The sequence below is a fragment of the Nyctibius grandis genome, chromosome 9 (genome assembly GCF_013368605.1).
Source record: "Nyctibius grandis isolate bNycGra1 chromosome 9, bNycGra1.pri, whole genome shotgun sequence".
Classification (NCBI taxonomy): Eukaryota; Metazoa; Chordata; class Aves; order Nyctibiiformes; family Nyctibiidae; genus Nyctibius; species Nyctibius grandis.
In genome coordinates, this window is record NC_090666.1 from 27193210 (window position 1) to 27211974 (window position 18765).

Below are 18765 nucleotides of genomic sequence, written 5' to 3' on the forward strand. Positions count from 1 at the left end.
CCTGTATTTCTCACTTAGGGCACGAGTGCGACAGTAGGGAAGAGAGAAGGTGTGCACCATGAGAGAGCTGGAAACAGAAGTGAAATAACTATATCCATGCCTCAGTGCCATCTGGCAATATGCTGGTCCACGCAGACCTGCGTGTTCTGGGCTGCGCCGATTTGGGTCGCTGCCATGCGTGCCCATCCCATGGGGAAGTCAGGCTAACGGCTGAGGCGAGACAGATGAACCCAACCACACTCAGGAATTTCAGTAGTTTCTCATGAATGCTGAGCATTTTTTAAAAATCAGCTCAGTTTAGACTTGTCAGCATAAGCACAGAAACCTAACTTTAGCCCTTTTTCATTAAAAAGATTTATTCTTTTAAATCTTTGCCCAGTCCTACTCCCTGCCCTCTCAAAATCCCTTCCCAAAACAAAACACCCCCACTTTGTCATTTGAATGTGAAAATAAATAGCAGTCAGCGACTTTCTGCAGAAAACCAGTTCCTAGACCTACTTAAAAATAATCACACCGTGGAACTGACTATACAATTCCAAGCATGCTCCTCTCTCCCATGAGACTCATGCAACAGCTCTTATCAGGCTTCCTCCCCTTTTTATCACTGCCCCTGGGAAGCTGCTGAAACTGATAACCCAGAAAACTACAGAAACAAGAGGCTGAAGCAACACAGCTTCTTCAGCACTACACTGGAGTGCAGCGAATGGTGGAGGTGTCACTACCTTTGGCTGAGACAAGATGAGGCTCAGAGGGGGAAAGACACTGAAGCAATTTGCCCCCACAGCAGGCGAGGTAGCACTGGCTGCAGTGAAGAGTTTATATAGCATCTACATGGCAGGTTTCTCCACCTTTTCAAGGTCCCAATTACATGTTGAAATTAAGAGCAGCGAGGAGGTTCCATCAGTGCTCTTTTTTGATGGCAAATGCTTTTTTTTGCCCCTGAATAAGTAACATTTTTGTCATAATAAAAATTAATGTTTTCATCACTCTTCCAGTGATTCAGCAGGAAGCAGTTTTTGTCCTTTTTGTTTTCTCCCCAGTTGTTTTCTCCCTTTTTGAGGAAGGGAAAAGGAAGCAAGGACTTCCTTCTTCTACCACTTCCAAAGATGAGAGAGAGAGTTCCAAAAGACAAAGGATGAGTGGGACGCTCCTTAGGCCCATCTCCAACCCACGGGCTAAAAGACAGCTTTATCTCTTCTTGGTACTTAAATCTGTGCTAAGTCCCATCTGACAAGGATTGTGTCTTCCTCTGCTCTGTAGCCTACAGTCAGTTCCTTTCTGCAGAATTTAATTTGCCAGCTCTATTAGGCTTTTATCACTTCCTCTCCCCATACTGAAGGAAAAAGGGGAAGATTAAAAAGCCACACACACACACTAAGAGTTTATTTCTAGACTGCTTTTTAACGGAAGGCCAAAAAGAGAACCACATTTACGCCGTGGGAAGAGACTTTTGCTGCAGGGTTTTCCTTGGGAACTCTGAATGATTTCTGTTTCCCAGGACTTTCGATTACAGGATGCAATTTATGTGAATACTTTCTGAAATGTGGTTTAGGCAAAGCAGTTACGCGGATGACCATAGCCTATGGAAAATGATTCCAGCCATTTGTAACTAGCCCTGTGCTGTCTGAACCAAATGTCTATACTCCGATGTACACCTGTGTGTGGACTTTCAGAGGGGCTCTATACCTAGCCAAGGCTCCCGAAAACAACCACAAAAACTTAACAGATCACCACAAACACCGAGTCACCCTTCTATTGCCCAATAAACAGGATCTGTTCAAAGGAACCACGTCCCAGGTTCTGTCCGACCTGCTTCTCTTGGATTAAAAATGGGAGATAACCACCCGAACCCATGCTAAACTCCTCCTCCTCCACCTGAAAGCCTACATCTTGCCCAGCCACTGCTCCTCTCTTCTCTGCACTTCTGCAAAGCAAAAAGCAATGCCTGACAGGCTGTGTACTTTGCTTGTCAAATTGTCTCACACTGGTGACATGTTGCACTGCCACTAGATCATTAGCAATCAGGTTCTGAGAGATCCTGCATGACCCTTCCTGAAAAATATATGCTCCCCATGGCTCTTGTCAACAGTCCATTGAGATCGCTGCAAACCAGTTTCCCAGGTTCCACTGGCATGACAGTGAAATTTGTGGGGTAGTGAGACAACCTGTGGAAAGCCAGGCCTGACCTGGCAAAGCTGAAATGCAGTCCTTTGAACGACAAAGCCTGTCCTTACATGCGCATGCAGAACTCCTACTGCCGACAGTGGAGCCAAATAGGTATGTAGCTGTCAGAAAAGAGAGAGGGATTTTCAGAGCTCAGCAAGGCTCCTAAGTCATGCTGAAATCTGCCCTAAGGTATCCTCAAGAAAAAAAAAATATCACAGGCTGTGATCTGTGCTGTAAAAGAACTGCAGGGCCCATCAATTCTCAGTCAGTAATAAAAAAAGTTGAATTCTAGCCATACGAAATTGTTTTAAAGTGCCATGAGAGTTAAACTCCCATTGGAAAGCCCTGGAGGAGGATAAATCTGCTGAAGAGATCATTGTTTGACTGAATGAATTCCCAGCCCTGTCATCCTAGTTATGGGATACCTCCTGGGCTATAACTGTTGCACTTTTAAGTGCTCTGTTTATATATTTCTCTAAGTGACAGAAAAATATGCACTTCAAAAGGTTGAAAAAAGCGTGAAGAAAAGACACTTACTGGTGGTTTGCTGTCCAGTCAAAGGTTTGCTCTCCCTGCCATGGCTCACGGCAAAGATCTTAAAGAGATAGGTTGTTCCTGGGAGCAGGTCAACAACTTCAGCAAAAGAGCTCCTGGTGATAGGCAGCCTCTGGCCATGTTGGCCAGGGCGATTGACAGGGATCACTTCCACTCGATAGCCAGACACTTGGCTCTGCGGTGGGGTCCACATGATGGTGATCTTGATGTCAGAAATCTCCACAAACTGCAGATCTTTGGGTGAAGGAACTTCATCTGAAAGCAGAGCAACAGAACAGAGGGAGTCCTTAGCAATTGGCAGGAGAAGCTATAGGTTTACATGGAAGAAAAAAAGTTACTTTTGATTGAACAATGGCTGGCCCAAGAATATTTACCAAATTAAGAACGTCATGGTAACCTTACTGTAAACATGTATACACACATTCCCAGACAATATTCAAGCAGACTCCAATTCAAAATGTCACTACACAGTTGTAAGTATTTTATGCCTTCAGTCATAGAAGGTATCTTGCTGTCACAGAAAGAACTGAAAGACCAGATGTAATACGCTACAGAACTTCAAATATACACAGAATCAAAAGCTTGGCGGGGGGGGGGAACCAAAATACTCCAGGGGCTGGAAACAGGAACCTCCTTTTAAAATTAAAAGAGAGCGTTTTCAAAACCCACGGCATGTTCTGAATGTCTATAATTAACTTAAAATCCATCTTTTATAATTAAACAAGTACAGGGGCTGATCTGGCCTTACTGTAGTCAAAGACAAAATCGAGTTCCCTCTGTGCTGGTCCACAGTATTGCGCCCTTGAATTCCTCTGTTCAAATTAAGCTTCTCCAAATTAGGACTGATAACTGCCCTAAGGTTAACCAATGCACATTTTTGGAAGATACAGATGCCAAACCATAAAATCATTTTGCTGAGTTCATTCCTGGTAAATTCCCATTTGCAAACACATGCCTGCAAGTTGCAGGACCATCAAATTCCACTGCTACCACATCAGATCCCAATTCTTTCACTATCCTTTCTTATGGTTTGGCTATTCAGCCCAATTGGATACTTTAAGAACCCTGAAATCAGTAGTTTTATAAATTGTGGGTGCCTCAAGTTTAGATCATATGGTGTTATTTTGGCACGTCAGTCCGTGCTGAGCAATCTCCCATCCCCACTGACTGCAATGGAAGATAATGGTTAGGACTGGGAGGGAGAGGGAGAAGTCAGGTGAACAATTTAGATTTCTGTTGTGGTGTCTGAGTACATAACCTTAAACATCTGCAGGCCAAGTACTGAGGCAAAATGATTTACCAGGCTCTTAAGAAGATCTCTTAGCAGAATCCCCTTAGGACAACTTAGGAAACTGATCTCTCTTTTCTGCAGACACAATGCAAGACCAACCTTTTGACCTGCCTGCAGTCTGATCCCTAGGAATTACAACCCTATTAATGCTGAGCAGTGGCTTGACTGTGTCAATTCGTGAGTGAGTATGACTTTACTATATAACTCCAATACCAGTGACATTTACAATTAAAAAACACAACGATGACAAAAAACAGAACTGAGTCCCTTTAGGATTCATTTAGCTAGAGTAATGTGAGCCTGCATTGTCATTTGGCTCTATGTACTAACAGAAAACTCGGTGACTGATATCCAGAACGTGCTGACCATTACCTGTGCGTGGGACACCTGTGGTTTCCTGTTGGATGAAGACAGGAGTACTCTCCTGATTTTCTTCCACTGCATAGATGCTGATGTTGTACTGAACACCTGGCATCAAGTCACTGAGTGTTACAGAGGTAGCAGTGTCAGGCAGGTTGAGCTCTGTGCTGCTGCCTTCCACGGAGGGTGTGTAGATAATTCTGTAGCCTAAAGCAAGAGAGATATATATAGTCCTCAGCCACAATCAGTAAGCCAGCACAAGGAATGCTAGAAATGAGAACTAAACTGATCTCCCTACTGAGGTTTCATAAAAATAGTCCTGGACTTCAGTAGGACCCATGGTTTGCCTTTGCTCATGTCCCGTCTACAGACTGCACACTCATAATGCTTTACAAAGCATGATCTGACCTGGATTAGAATATTTCTGAGTTTTGACATGTGGATTTAGGGTCTATACAGTCCTCGTGCTTGTTAGGGGATGGTCTGGATGACAGATACAAAGAGGTGGTCATGGGGCTTGTTTTTATTTAACTAAATACAGAACAAATTGTTTTGCATCCAGCCTCCTGAATTGCTTGGTTCACAGTGAAACCAAGCAAATGCTAAACTGCCCATGTGCTTTCCAGCTGGTCTCTCAGACTGGGCAGAATTATGCACTAGCCCTCTGTCCCAGAGTTATACTTCATTTGCTTTTTTACCTAGATTTCAGATTCTACCAATAGTGTGAAATAGGTGCACTCCAATTAGACAAACCTGTGATTGGAGCCTGTGGTCTGCTCCAGCTAATGACAATTGATGTGTCATCTACACTTTCCACGGTGTGATCAGGAGGTGCATCAGGAGCTGTTTAAGACAACAAACAGAGGAGGACAGCAAGCGTGAGGATAAGAGGTAACAAAAATTTATTGAGCAGACAATAAAAACAGCTTTCAAAGCGCAGCAACAGTCAGCACACATACCTGTAGTCTGTGAAGTAGACAGGATCAGATTCTGCTCTCCTTCTTCAGAGATCTGATAGACATTAACAATATACTTGCGACCAGGAAGCAAGTCAGGGATGTTGACAGAAGTGGCTGTGCTTGGAAGATCTAAAGAAGGCAGGAAAGAAAAAATTGCCTTAGGAATTCTATCTTCTTGCTTTCTCTCCAAATGAAATAATTGAGACCTCTGTTCTAACCTGGGCTGAATCACAGCCTTCCTGCAATAAAACCACAATTGTTCTGCACTGTGTCTTTAGTGCACATCAGAAAAGTTGGGTGGAGAATTGAGAGAGTTCTCCAGACTCAGCAAGCAGGCAACACCTAGGACAGCAAGGCTTGATGTGTGATACAGCACGGCAACTGAGCAGCAGCCCCCTGCACACCACTGGCATTTAGCCATCTCAGTGGACCCAGCATTCATTTCATACCCTGACTGTTGTATTTTCAATACAGAAATATATGGAAAATTTTTCACATTAATAGGTTATGTGGCAAGACTGACTCATGAGTGGAGAAGAATGACATTATGAGGGCTGACAAACTTCTCTCCCCCATCCCTTCCCCCAGATGTCCACCTACATGCCAGATGTAGGAAATTCCCCATGGAGCAGCTCCTTATTGGCCAAACTGAAGCCAAGCACCTTAAGGGAAACTGGGAATTGCCTTTCAATTTGCCTGTAAACCTCAGTCTGTAGACAGATGAGCTCAGGAGCTGCTTCACAACACAGCTCAGCTGTCTGGGCAGCCAGTGTGCAGACAAGAAAGGTGGTGACGGTGCTGGCAGTCCCAGTGTTAAGCCATTTCTGCTCATGAGTCCAAGCCTGTGAGTTCAGGGAGGATAACTGTTCTTTTTCTCATGTTGTTCTTCTATCATACTCATGTCCAAATAGCTATTATAACTTCAAATCCTTGTGAGATATTGCTATTACCATTGTTAAGACAGGCAATTAGGAAAAAGAAGTTAAGATGAAATTATGTGGGGTGACACAGGCTCTACAGTAGATGTTGGAAAAGTGGATTCAATTCCTAGGTCTGAGTCCAGTGCCTTTAACCAGCTTCCTGGCTTAGCTAAGTTGCCACATTATCAAAGATGAATAAGATTCAATCCACACAAAACAACTGACAGAGCAGACTGGAACAGACATCCATGAGATGACAAGTAGCCAAGAGAGGGCATTTGGGAAGGATTTCTTCTGTCCATTCTGATGGAAGGTCAGAGGTATAGCAAAGAAAATTAGCCAGGCGGCACGTTCGAAAAATAGATTTGGTTCTCTTCTCATCTGCACTGCTGCTGACTTCAGGATGCTGTGGAAGCTAGTAAATTTATGTGATTTCAAAAGGAAGAAAAGACTGGACAAATTTATGGACCTGAAAATAATAAATATATCTACCCACAGTTACTACAAATCCACCACCCCTGGCTCAGGGAGTTTTCCTCTGCAGGGTCCTGGGACAGTATTCTGAGGGGATATTGCTAGATACTTGCCCTGTTCTCATACTCTTCCTTGGACGTGAACTTATGGTCATTGGTGAAGAAAGGACAAGGAACTAAGTGAGCTTTTAATCTGAGCTAGTCCTGCCACTCTCATATCCTAATTGAATCATACTGAAAGATAGCGAGCTCCTCACTATTACACTAGCTATACTGATTGTCACAGAAAACAGCACTGTACTGTTAGCAATGCTTTGGCCTAGTAGACTTAAATATTGTCTCACCAAGATACTGTGGCTCATCGCCCTCCTCGCTCAGCTCATACTCAACACGGAATCCAGAAACTGTGTCAGAAGCAGAAACCCAGGAGACAACAAAGCTGTTCGCTGTGATTTCAGTGACTGACTCTGAAGTAGCAACCACAGGAGGAAGAAGAGTTGTCTCTCCTGAAACAGTGTTGCCTACAAGACAGATGAAAGAGAGGTTTAATTAACCATCGCTACTTTTGTGTTAACTGGGATGCACGAAACAGACTCAGGTGAAGGAGATTAGGTTTTTTGGGATGCCCAGCTGTTCAACTTACTTGTCACTGCTGTGGTGCTGGTTGTGGTAAAATCAAAGCGGGTGACTTCTTTGTGGCCATACCGCTGAACACTGATGAGCTGTCCTTCATATATCACACCAGGCTTCAGGCCAGAGATGGTGTAGGAGTTCTGGTAGCCAGGGATGGTGGCTTCCTTCCACTGCCTTCCAGAGTTTTTCTGCAAGAATAAAGACACCCAAATAGCAAGAAACTGCCTAGCCTGCAAGCAGACGTATCTAGTGGCCTAACCTGCTACATGGTTACAAAGTACGGTGATATTCACACAGAGGTGTGACTCGAATGGCTAATGCACAGACAGAGTCAAGTCAAAGGAGATGAGAAAGGTACGCCAGGAAGCAGGGCTAATGACATTTTGGGTGATTAAGTTTTACTGGGATAAACTGATAAACAATCTAGCTTTGAACTTTTTCCTTTAAAAGAAGTATTATTTGTAATATATACACTGAACTCATTCCTTTATCAAAAATGCATTAAGGCATGAAGGAATGGCTGGAAAATGCATAGTTGTAGGCTGTTCACAATAACACTCTAAGCCATCATCTGAAAACAATATAGAGAAAAGTTCTTCCCTTCTACCCTGCGTTTGAACTCTATGGGAAGCTCTAAAATAATGCTCCATCCTCCTCAGGTTTGTACTCCAGTGCTTTAAAGTCCATTTCATTCAGGCCTTGATCCAAGATACACTGAAGTCAGTAAAAAGACTTGAGTGCCTTTAATGGCTTTGGATCAGGGCCTTTATTGTTCTCTTAATAACAGGCAGCATCAACGTACTAATGTTCTTAATCATTAAGTGGTCTTTTGTGAAGCTGTACTCAGGGGAACTGTAACACAACTCATCTATGCTGGTTAAAACGCATCATTCCTCAAATATGAGTGAGCCAACAAGCAGTGGTTAAGCCAGCTTTGTTTAGACTTTACAGAAGATGGGAGATGACTATTTATTTAATCCTATGCTAGCTGTTTATATATTCATCTCCTACTCATTTTTACCTCCTCATTAATAGGATAAAATCTATCCCAGTTGTCTCTGGATATGCACATGGTACTAAAACAATCTTAGGAAGAAGAAGCTTCCACAAGGATTTACATTACATAAAGTCAAGGAGGATATAAACTTGTCTGCTTTCTGTACTAGTGCTTTGCTTAATAAGATACTTCATGAAGACAGTGACCAGCAAAGTTTGGGCAGGAAAACCCTCACAGTAACTGTTGACCTCAACAGGACAAGGACACTGAATTAGCAACTAAATTTTGCTGAAATTGTGTCGGCCGCTTCTTTCAGACACAGAAAAAGCCAAATAAAGTATTTTTGATGAATGAATGATGATGAACATGGTGCTCACCGGTCTCCAGCGCAAAATGTACTTGGTGATGTGAGATCGTTCAGGAGCGTTCCACTGGATGGGGTGGGAGTTTGGCTGATTTGTACTCTCTGTGATGATCACCTGAACAGGCCCAGCTGACCCTGAAAAAAGATTTACCATTTTTAACATACTGAGGATGCTTTTCTTCTGCCTTCATTGTAGAGTCATCAAGAAGCAAGAAAGTTGCACAGTTCACACACTATTGCTATACATGGGAAGTAAGTTATATTGTCTTTCTATCCTGAACACTTCATCGCTACTTAGAAAACTGGTGAATTAGAATATACTCTGTGGGGGAGTTAACATGTGCTCTTTGGGTTTATTTCCTGTGAGTTATCAATGAAATAGAAAACTGGGGCGATCTAGTACAGAAAAAGTCTGCAAAGCAAAGTCAGATTGTTCAAAGAGATGGAGCTTCTCAGCAACTAACCGCTTTCATCAATTAATATCTTCTGCACTGGGAGCAGAGAAACGGATTAGAACTGTCTGCCAAATCCAGGTCTGATCTTGTGGCATGGTGAGGGCAAATTCCTGATCTGACATTGAATAGACCCTGCAAAGAGACACTAGGCTTTTACTATTTTACTAAATTTCTTAATGAGGTGACCTGAAACACTGAATTTTCAGGACTCTGTGGAGCAGTCCACAGGTAGTGAGGCATGTCTTTTGCACACAAACCACACCAGAAGTGTTGATGGAATTTTTGAGAAAAATCAGGCTCATAAACTCACGAAAATACAAGTTCAGCAGTGCTCTAATGCATAAGACTAACGATTGCATCTGGCTAGACCAGGCTCAGGTGTATTTTCTCCACAAAGCTCTCTAATGGAGAAGGAAAGGTTTTATGATCCCATGGTCCTCCATTCAGTCCCTCCCAGCCCTGCTGGGGACGTTTCACTGAACAGTCAGCAGCACTGTGCTTGTGTTAGTTCTCAGAAAATCCCAGCAAAGAGCAGCCTGGAATCTGCAGGAAAGTGTTTTGTTTTAGCCATTAAATACCTTTACACCCTCTCTTCACTCCCAACGTTTCTAATTATAATTTATTTGGACAACTGTGTAACATATATACCTGCTCCATATTTAACGGGACTTACAGACAACCAACCTGTGCCCACAGGCAGAGAATTTCAAAGCTCACCTAACCCCAAACCTACATTCAGAAACATTAGATTTGGTTTATTTACACATTTTCAGTCACTCTTGTGTCTAAAAGAATCCCAAAGTCCTGATCTCCAGTCTGGAGGTATGCATATATCAGAGAGCTCAGGGACATGTTTATTTAAGCAGGCTGACAGGAGTCAATGAAGCTCAGCAAGTCCCAGTAAGAAACTCAGGAGAGAAAAAAAAAGTCCAAAGAAAGCCTGCTTCCTATTCTTGCCCTCCTTAGTTCGCCTTCCCAAAGAAAGGCAAGTCCATAGTCCTGTTTGCCAAGTGTCCTATTCCCTTGTTTCTGGCTCACTAGCTGTATGGCCATGGATAGAAATGCAGTCAGTTCATCGACAACACTGCTGAGTATAAGTCAGGTTCAACAGGGTGCTTCACAAAGACCTTCCCTACCTTATTTATGTGAAGCATTTAGTTGCAACAGACTTCAAAGAGGCTAGTCCCCTTCTACAGCAGGGGCACCTAGATTAAAACCCTCTTTCTGAATGAGCTTCACATTCCTTTTCTTACCTTGCAGGGCACTTAGGGGATAAGTACATTGCAGCTACTAAGTGGACAGATGCTTCTTAACCTATCTTGATAAAAAAGCAGAGAATCAACTCAGCACTGAAGCTGCTACATGCCATCTTTACGCAGTTCCTTCACATTTATGCTCAGAGATGGGTTGAGGAACCAATGCCTTCTCCTCCCAACAGCGAAGCCACAACACAGCCTTAATATTTCATCTTATTCAGATTAAGCCAGTGGTAGTTGCAACCTTAAACAGGAAAGCAGAGTTGTTCCCCTCATCATGTTCTGTTAAGGGAACTGAAACAGAACAAGCCAACAAACAGGCATTGCCTGTCTCTATAAAGAGTTCCTGGAACTGACTGAGCAAACAAAAATTCAAATATTTAATTTCTTTAGGGCACTGATCAGGAAAAATGCTTCATTCCGTGGTGGATTTTGCTTCTGTAGTGAGTGGAAAAGGAAAGACTACACATGTAAGGGTTTTAAGCAACAGAAACTGAAGGTTGCAGGTGTGATATTGCTAAATACCAAGAGGCAATGTAAACCCAAGTTGTTGTGTGAACTGATAGTCATTCTCTAAACTAACCCTGGCCTCAGGAACAGCTGTTAACAGCCTGGCCCCCTCTTTATAATCATGACACCTGTTTGTGTCTGCCAAGGGAGTGGTAGAAATGGTTCTGTTTAAAAAAGGAAAACAAAAGGAATAATATACAGAAACCTGAGCAGGTGAAGGGTGGAAAGATTGCTTTCCTCATGTCTTACTCAGCAGATGAGTTAGTTATCTGTTGGGTTTCTTACCAGGATAGGTCTGCAGAGGCTGGCAATGCCATTCTCCAATACCACGACCATAGCAATAGCACTGGTATCTGACACCATGGACGTACTTCTCCCACGAATCTCCAATTTGGTAAAAGGTACGGGTTTCTGAATCCTGGCACTGATCTAAAGACACAAAAGAGACAGTTAACCACTGCATGTTACTGAAACTATAGTGAAAAAATCTATGCCAAACACAGAAAAGTAAATCACAAGAGACTTTTACACACAGAAATGTAACACCAATGTTTATTTGCAAATATAGTTACATAAAAAGAAAGTGGCAACAGAAATTGAATCTCAAATCAAAGTTCTTGATATATCACTGCATGTGTTAAGTTAGCTACTGTGGGCTGCTTCAGCTGTGATGCATTTCTTAAGATACTGTTAAGTACAGGCTGTCCACCTGGCAAGCTTCCCACTGAAGTCAATGGGGTGTTCCTTCAAAAAAGGATTTATTTTGAACTGTCTATTGTGGATCCCAATTCTGCTCCCATCAACTAAGTTCATCTCTCATCCAAAGCTAAACCATGCTGCTCTCAAGGAAATCAATGACAAAATTCCTACTGGCTTCAGCAGAATTCAGTTATACTTTATAAGTCCGAAGTGACCCATTAATTTTCAGCAGAGTCTTTCCAGATTTACCATTGTATAAACCAAAGGAGGACAGATCAAATCCTGAAATCAGCTTAGCTAGTGTAAATACAACACAGTACCAGCGCTCCAGTACACTTTCTAGTCTAACCTATGCCTGTGTTTCTGGCTCAACAGAAATTTTCAGTGAGAACTAGCATTATGCTTGCTTGGATAAACAGGAGCCTTGTTTAGAGAGAGCCAACAAAATTAAACCAATTGCACCTTTACAGATAGCTGAAATCACTCCCCTCCCCTTCTTTCAAAGTAGTAATTTTCAGGAGCTTTGCAATCCAAGTTCCTCCAGTAAACCTGTATGGATATTACTGTAAATAAAGCAGAACTTAACGACTAGTACTTTCTAATAGATTTTCTTGGCAATAGTTCGAAGTTCTCTTGGATTTAGTAATTGCAAACCAAACAGCCAGTTCTTATCTTCCAATCAAGGTTCACTAGGAAAGGGGGGGAGGCAGAAGAGATGTAATCTCCTCATTCCTACAGAGAAGCATGATGGTTTTAGCTAACCTCCAGAGTACTATTAACACATGTTCTCATCCTGAGCTTTCTCTTTGCCAGAACAAAGGGAAGCCAAAAAAATCAATTCAGTCCAAGGTAAGTTAATATATACTGGTGCTCCTTTCTCAGTTCAATGAGGAGACCTAAAGATTTTAGGACAGAGAAAGGAAAGAAAGCTGATCCTACCATCAGTACTTAGCTGCATATTATCAGCATTCTGCCCGAGAGCCCTGCCTGTTAGGCTGACAGCTCAGGTACCAGAATTCAGCCAAATCACCCCAGCCTGGGGCTAATATGCCTTGTTACCACAACCTGCTACACTTTAAGAGGTATGTTGCCACAATCCATTACTTCTGCATCATCATCAACTTCTGTGGCATGTCTGATAACCCCAGCTTATCTCCTTAAAACTAGGAATCCCCTTTCACTTACCCTCCAGCAAATCCAGTGTTACTTCTACTTTTGCAGTTGTGCAATTCAGGGCAGAAAGTGGGCAAAGACTGGGTCCAAATTCACACACCAGTTTCACCATACCATAACCAGTTCCTACACAGCCACAGTCTGTGTTTAGCAAGCGGGAACAGCTGGTGACTTACCAACAGGATCGCATTTCCATCTCCCCCGGCCCTGACCAAAGCATGTGCAGTTCAGCATGTGCCCCTCATCATGACGCTTGTGGAAGGTCTGGTTCACATCATAGGTGATACCGTCCACAATGCACTGGTCTGTTTGAGAAAGAGCAGAGACGCTTTTGTCAGCAATAGCTCTAAGCATTAAGACAAAATCCTTCTGCTTGGCACATCGTTCCCTCCTCTTGATCAGCTTCCACGATAAGCTCCATTCATGCAAAAGGGAGCCCTCCCAATATCTGTAATCATCACAGAAGTGCTGCGTACACACCAGTGCTCCCGAGTTCATTTATCAGCAATGTGCAAATAAGCAATGCTTGCAGAAAAGAGGTCTGTAGGATGCAGTCCAAAGTACTATATGTTAGTCAAACTACAGAACTGCCTGGTTGTTCCTTTTGACAGATTCTACGTGTGAAAGAAAAGCTGAAACAGCATGCTAACTCTCTCACTACCTCCTCTGAGGAAAGTCTAGACTGAAATACTTCAGTGAGCACTGGCTGAAATCATTAGAACTACACAAGCAGCAAAGGGCTACTCCAAATTCATAAAGATACCATGAAGAGGTAAAAACATCCTCATGATGTTATTCTGCTGGGTATCTCTGCTACACTTTGTAGTAATCTGAAGACAGGAGCAGATTCCTTACACATGCAGGATGCCATTGATGCATACCAACCTACTATTCCCTCAAAACACCAGTCACCAGCCTCCATCTTAAGTACAATGGTATCAGTCTATTAGGTTCAACGGCGACATGTCAATCTGTGATCTGGCCCAGAATTCCTATCGCCAGCCTAATCACAGCAAGGAGCAGAAAGACAAAACAAACAAGAAAACCACCCCAGAGCATATTGTTTTGTTAACTGGGACCCAAGAGACCCAAGTTCAGTTCCGCAGTCAATCATAGACCATCTGTCCTTGGGGAAGTGACTCAGTTAATCCCAAGCCTTCATTCCCCATCATACTTTCCCACACCACGGGCACAGCATCAGGATAAACCAAGAAGTGCTCAGACCCTCCTATGGGCACTAAGGACCTTCTCTGGCTGCTGTGTTTAAACAGCTCTACTGTGACAACCTTTGCCTTTTGAAAAGGCAAAGTATCTCTACCCCACCTCATCAAGAAAGACCACTTTAACTCCAGAATGAAACTGCAGAGAACTAGCTATGTATGTGGAAACGGAGTTTCACAGACCAGAACTTTTAGCAGTGCGTTTCTCACTGTTCTGAAGTAAACGTATTAAAAAAAAACAAACCCTCCCAAAGCCCTTGAGTGAGCCTTTCCCTATAAATTATATCTCATTTCAGCAGTGGTGTTAAGAGTCCTTTCTTGGCTGCTTGACAGCAACCCCCCTGCCTTTTCCAGACATGAAGCCAATGCTGTGAGCTAGCTGTAGGATGATCGAATGTCTGTGCTTTTAAGTCTTCTTTTTTCGGTATTGCTTAAGCACTTCTCCACTTGGACTACTCATATAAATAAGTAAATAAATAAAAGTGATCTCAGTGCTGTCCTGCCAACTTTTCATATAGATTAGCCAGCAAAGGGCTAATCCAGCACAAAGGAATTGAAAATTTCACTGCAGAACAATAAAACAGAATGGCTCTGCATTCAAACTTCAGACTAGCCTGGAGTTTTGTCTCTTCTTGAGAGAGGGAAGGTGCCTCTGCTGAGCTCACTGTAAAGTCACAGTGGTGCTGATCCTAAACGTAGATAAAAGGAGGTAGGGATACCTCCTGATTAAGCTCATCAAGTTTTGCTCCTGCTTGCTAGCCTGCAAAGGCTGAAATAGTACTTTTCCAGCATGCAAACAAGACAGGAACTTCACGTAGTCCCTCTGATTCCCTTTCTACTCCAAAGCAAAGCATGGTAACGCACAGTTCTTGAGCCTGGACTCGACCTCACAATGATAGAAAAGAAAACCAATTTCTCCCACTCGCCAAACACTTAGACTAAAGTGGTGACATCAAAATGAAAATCAGTACCTCTGAGCTGGGAGTAGGCAATGCAAGTCCATTCTCCACGGCCATTTCCTACACAAGTACATCTCATCATGTGGCCCATGTCATGCTGTTTATCCCACTGGTCCCCAACACGGTACATGACACCATCATTGGTTGTGCAGATTTCTTCATGGGCTGGTTGAGAAGAAAGCAAGAGGATACTTTATGTGGCTAGAATTAACAAGATCTTGAGGGCTTAGAGCATTTGCAATGCCCCTTCATAATGTGTAGCGGTTTCTGCATCTTAACAAGGAAGCTTTAGGCACCCACTCAATTTCGAACAGCATTTTTGCTGGGTGATGACATTCTCTAAGTGCAGATCCCTTGTAGGGGCTCATTCATTTTAATTTTCATTTGAAAACTACTAGAAATAGCTTCTCTGCAATGCCCAAGGGGTGCTGTGTGAAGGAATCAGTTCTTGTTACACACATCTTTATACGAACGCAGCCATTTGAAGACCCGCGTGTTCCACAAGCTATTTAAGGACTCAGATGCTGCACTACCATTAGTTACCAAAGGCCTTTCATTTAAGAATTAGCAGTCACATTCCCTCCCACACGTCTCCTCCTGACATCATGGAGATAGGCATGGATTGTAGGAATGGACCACATTATTGATTTTGACATTACTGCCATTTTCAGGGAAACACGCTGAATTTACAAGTACAGACTTATTCCTAACCACAGATTGGGCAAAAGGAAGGGAGAAGCCATAAGGGAGAAGCTTTGGTAGATGCAAGATAAAAACCTCACTTACTACAAAGCACTACAGTCAAATGCTCTCTAACGGGTCTACACCAGTTTGCACCAGCTGAGAAGCGTGCCTACCACTGGCTTATAGCAAAGTAGTAATGAAAATTGCCTTCTCCTGGCATTGCCTAAGTCTCTGCTAGAGGTGATCAGTGGGGAAAAAAAGGACAAAACAAGACTTCAGAAATGCCTTAAAGGGTTTTGGGCTGCGATGCAGCTCACTGGAAGTCATCAACAACTGACCAACGACAGACAGCTCTTTACTTTCCAGCTCAAAGAACCACTTATAGGAATTCCATAATCCCTTTATGGTTCTCAGCCTTACCAGCCATAGGGCAGAAACCAAATTTCTGGTCAGCGTCGTAGTTCTCAGTGGTTCCACACCACTTCATGTTGTCTCTCCGTCCCTCAGAAGTACAGTCAGTGTAGTTGCGGTTGTTGTACAGGAAGGGGAAGTGGCATAGAGCACCATTGGAATTGCCACCACGTGTCTGGACCAAAACTGTACAAAAGTGAAAAGAAAACAGATGCAAATGAAGCCTGCACTCTCCCTTAGCAGGCATGGAAGAGCTTGGAAAACAAACCACTAGCACTATTTTTTCCCATGTGCACCCTGTATATTATCCACAAGCCTCTTTTCTTGGCTTTAATTAATTCAGATCTGGAAACATAAGCCTTGCACAAGGTCAATTCAGTTCCAACATTGCTTTGGAAGGAGTTGTGGAGCCAGCCATGGGAATTCCTAGGGAACAGGGAAAACCAAAGCTTACTGTGTTTAGGAAATAGCTTTGCAGACCCTTTGTGCCAAAGCCCAGGGAAACAAATAAACCCCCAGTTCTCAGCATATCTGTATTATCTCGCTGAAGCTATTACCCAGTTCTGCCCTTTGGCTTGAAGTAAAGCCCTAGCCCTCACGAAAGGGTTACAGTTCAGTTATGTACAACAGGACAAGTCAAAACCTCTCTGTAGGTTGGAAGCTTCGTGTTTTGCAAGCAGCAGTGGAAAGAGGGCTGTAATCTACCTGAACTACTCACCTCTTGAGCAACTCCGCTTTACAAATAAAGGAGAACAAGGAGGCATTTGTTGAGGTTTTTCTATACTGATATCTCTCATTCCCTACCGTGTATCACAAGAAGCCTCACTAAAACAAGAATGTGTGCATGGACAGGGACAGTGGGGTTTTTTTTGTATGGGTTGTTGTTTTTTTTTTTTAAAAAAAAGAAAGAATATTGTATGCGCTGCAGAAAAAGGTTTGACTTCTATCAGAAAACACAACTGAAGTAGAACAGAGTACATAAATAAAAACAAAAATATATGCAGAGTAAAAAGCACTGTTTTCATGGGGGAATGTGAAAAATTCTCTCCAAGGTCAGATCCCAGAGAAGCTGCCTGGATACTGTTCCATGGATGTCTAATGGGCTTTCCAGGAAGCGCAACCACACAGGTAGGTCTGTGCTGTGAAGGGAACACTGACCATCCACAGACAAGAGGGAATGCTGTTGCATTAGTCATGCACCAACTCTTGATCAGTGATCACAAATCACATTAAATTACTGCTATATATGGCAACCTGGCTAGATAGTCAGGATGGAGGGAGTGACAGAGGACTGCACAAACTGTACTCCATGGATATCCTCTCCTTCACAACCTAATATGGGCATTGCTCGAGCAATTCAGCCAAGCAAAGGCAAAGCCTAAGTATCCTTTGGGCCAAAGCTCTATCCTGACAAGGTACTTCAGTTCTAAGGTCAGCTCAGAGGAGAGAGAACAGGACTCAAAGGCTACACCTGTATAATCCTGAGCACCCTCCAAAGATGCCAAGGGGACAGAAGTGCCCTGACACTAGGCAGCCCTCCATTCACAGGACTGCCTGGCTGCTGAGGAATGGCTAGAGTCCCTTCAGACTACCAGAATAGTTCAGGCAGCCTGTCCCTATGTTCTCTGCTCCTTCCTCCATCTGCACGAGGGTCACATGCATGTGAAGATCCCCTGAGAAGAACTTACCATTCTGCTCAGTACAGAAGGAGTATCTCCTGTCCTGCTCAAAGTTGGAAGTGGTGCTGCACCAGAGGTGCCCATCTGTGCGGCCTTCAGTGGTGCAGGAATAGAAAGTCCTTCCGTCATAAGTGAAAGGCAGAACGCAGGCTTCTCCATCAGAATTGCCACCATATGTTTGGGTCACAGCTTTAAAAAAAAAAATCACAGCATTAGACTCTGGCTTAAAGCAATCCCCAAATCTTAGGGCTCTAAAATAGCAATAGCCCTTCTGGGCCAGGTCACCGGCTGTTGCGAACCCACGCTGACTGCCACGGACCTGGGCCAATACACACCAACAGATGACTTAGCTCCGCAGCTGTGTCATTCTTTTACATTCTTTTCCAAACATATATTATTGCAGCTCGATTTGAATAAAGTTATTAATGCTGCTCCCCAAGGGCTTTGTTTTCCCTCAGCAGTTATATATAACTCACTGGGAAATGCTTCTGCCCTACAGAACCAGGCTTCAAATAACTAAAACAACTACTTCTTCACCCCTTGCACCTTTCTCCAGTATGTCTTCTTCAGAAGGCATTTCTGATACACATACAGAAGGATTCTACTTCGAAATTAAAGCACAGGGCAGTCCTGTTGCAAATACTCCGATAAAATAATCAAGATTTGATCATATAGAAGAGTCAGTGCCTACGAAATCAGTAACCATAGGCACTGTTAAGTTTGAAACAGGTAACCATAGGCACTGTTAGGTTTGAAATACGTAACCAGAGAAACCTCACCAGGAAGTTACTGGCGTTTTCTATGTTTTGTTTAAAAAAACTAAGGAGACCGTCATGGACACCAGTTATGCTGCTTGGAAACCCCCCTCACCCTTCCCATCCTGAATATCAGGGATAGTTTCCAATCAGTAGAGTAGAACTAACCAATGATTGTTTTAGAATATTGATAAGGTTATAATTAACGGAACCAACTGTTGTAAAGGTTAAATTTAAGAGCGAGCA

General features: G+C 43.1%; 1 protein-coding gene across 3 annotated transcripts in view; it reads right to left on the minus strand.

Annotated features, from left to right (window-relative positions):
- FN1 (fibronectin 1) overlaps positions 1-18765 on the minus strand; it is a 55835-nt gene that overhangs the window by 27513 nt on the left and 9557 nt on the right. For all 3 annotated transcript variants that reach the window (XM_068407276.1, XM_068407275.1, XM_068407277.1), the window contains exons 8-19: positions 17774-17953; positions 16095-16271; positions 15003-15155; positions 12988-13116; positions 11225-11368; positions 8732-8853; positions 7368-7545; positions 7069-7245; positions 5332-5460; positions 5126-5215; positions 4385-4579; positions 2704-2976 (exon numbers count right to left, since the gene is read on the minus strand). In XM_068407276.1, the coding sequence (XP_068263377.1) occupies positions 2704-2976; positions 4385-4579; positions 5126-5215; positions 5332-5460; positions 7069-7245; positions 7368-7545; positions 8732-8853; positions 11225-11368; positions 12988-13116; positions 15003-15155; positions 16095-16271; positions 17774-17953 (1947 nt within the window). The remainder of the gene's footprint in view (positions 1-2703; positions 2977-4384; positions 4580-5125; positions 5216-5331; positions 5461-7068; positions 7246-7367; positions 7546-8731; positions 8854-11224; positions 11369-12987; positions 13117-15002; positions 15156-16094; positions 16272-17773; positions 17954-18765) is intronic.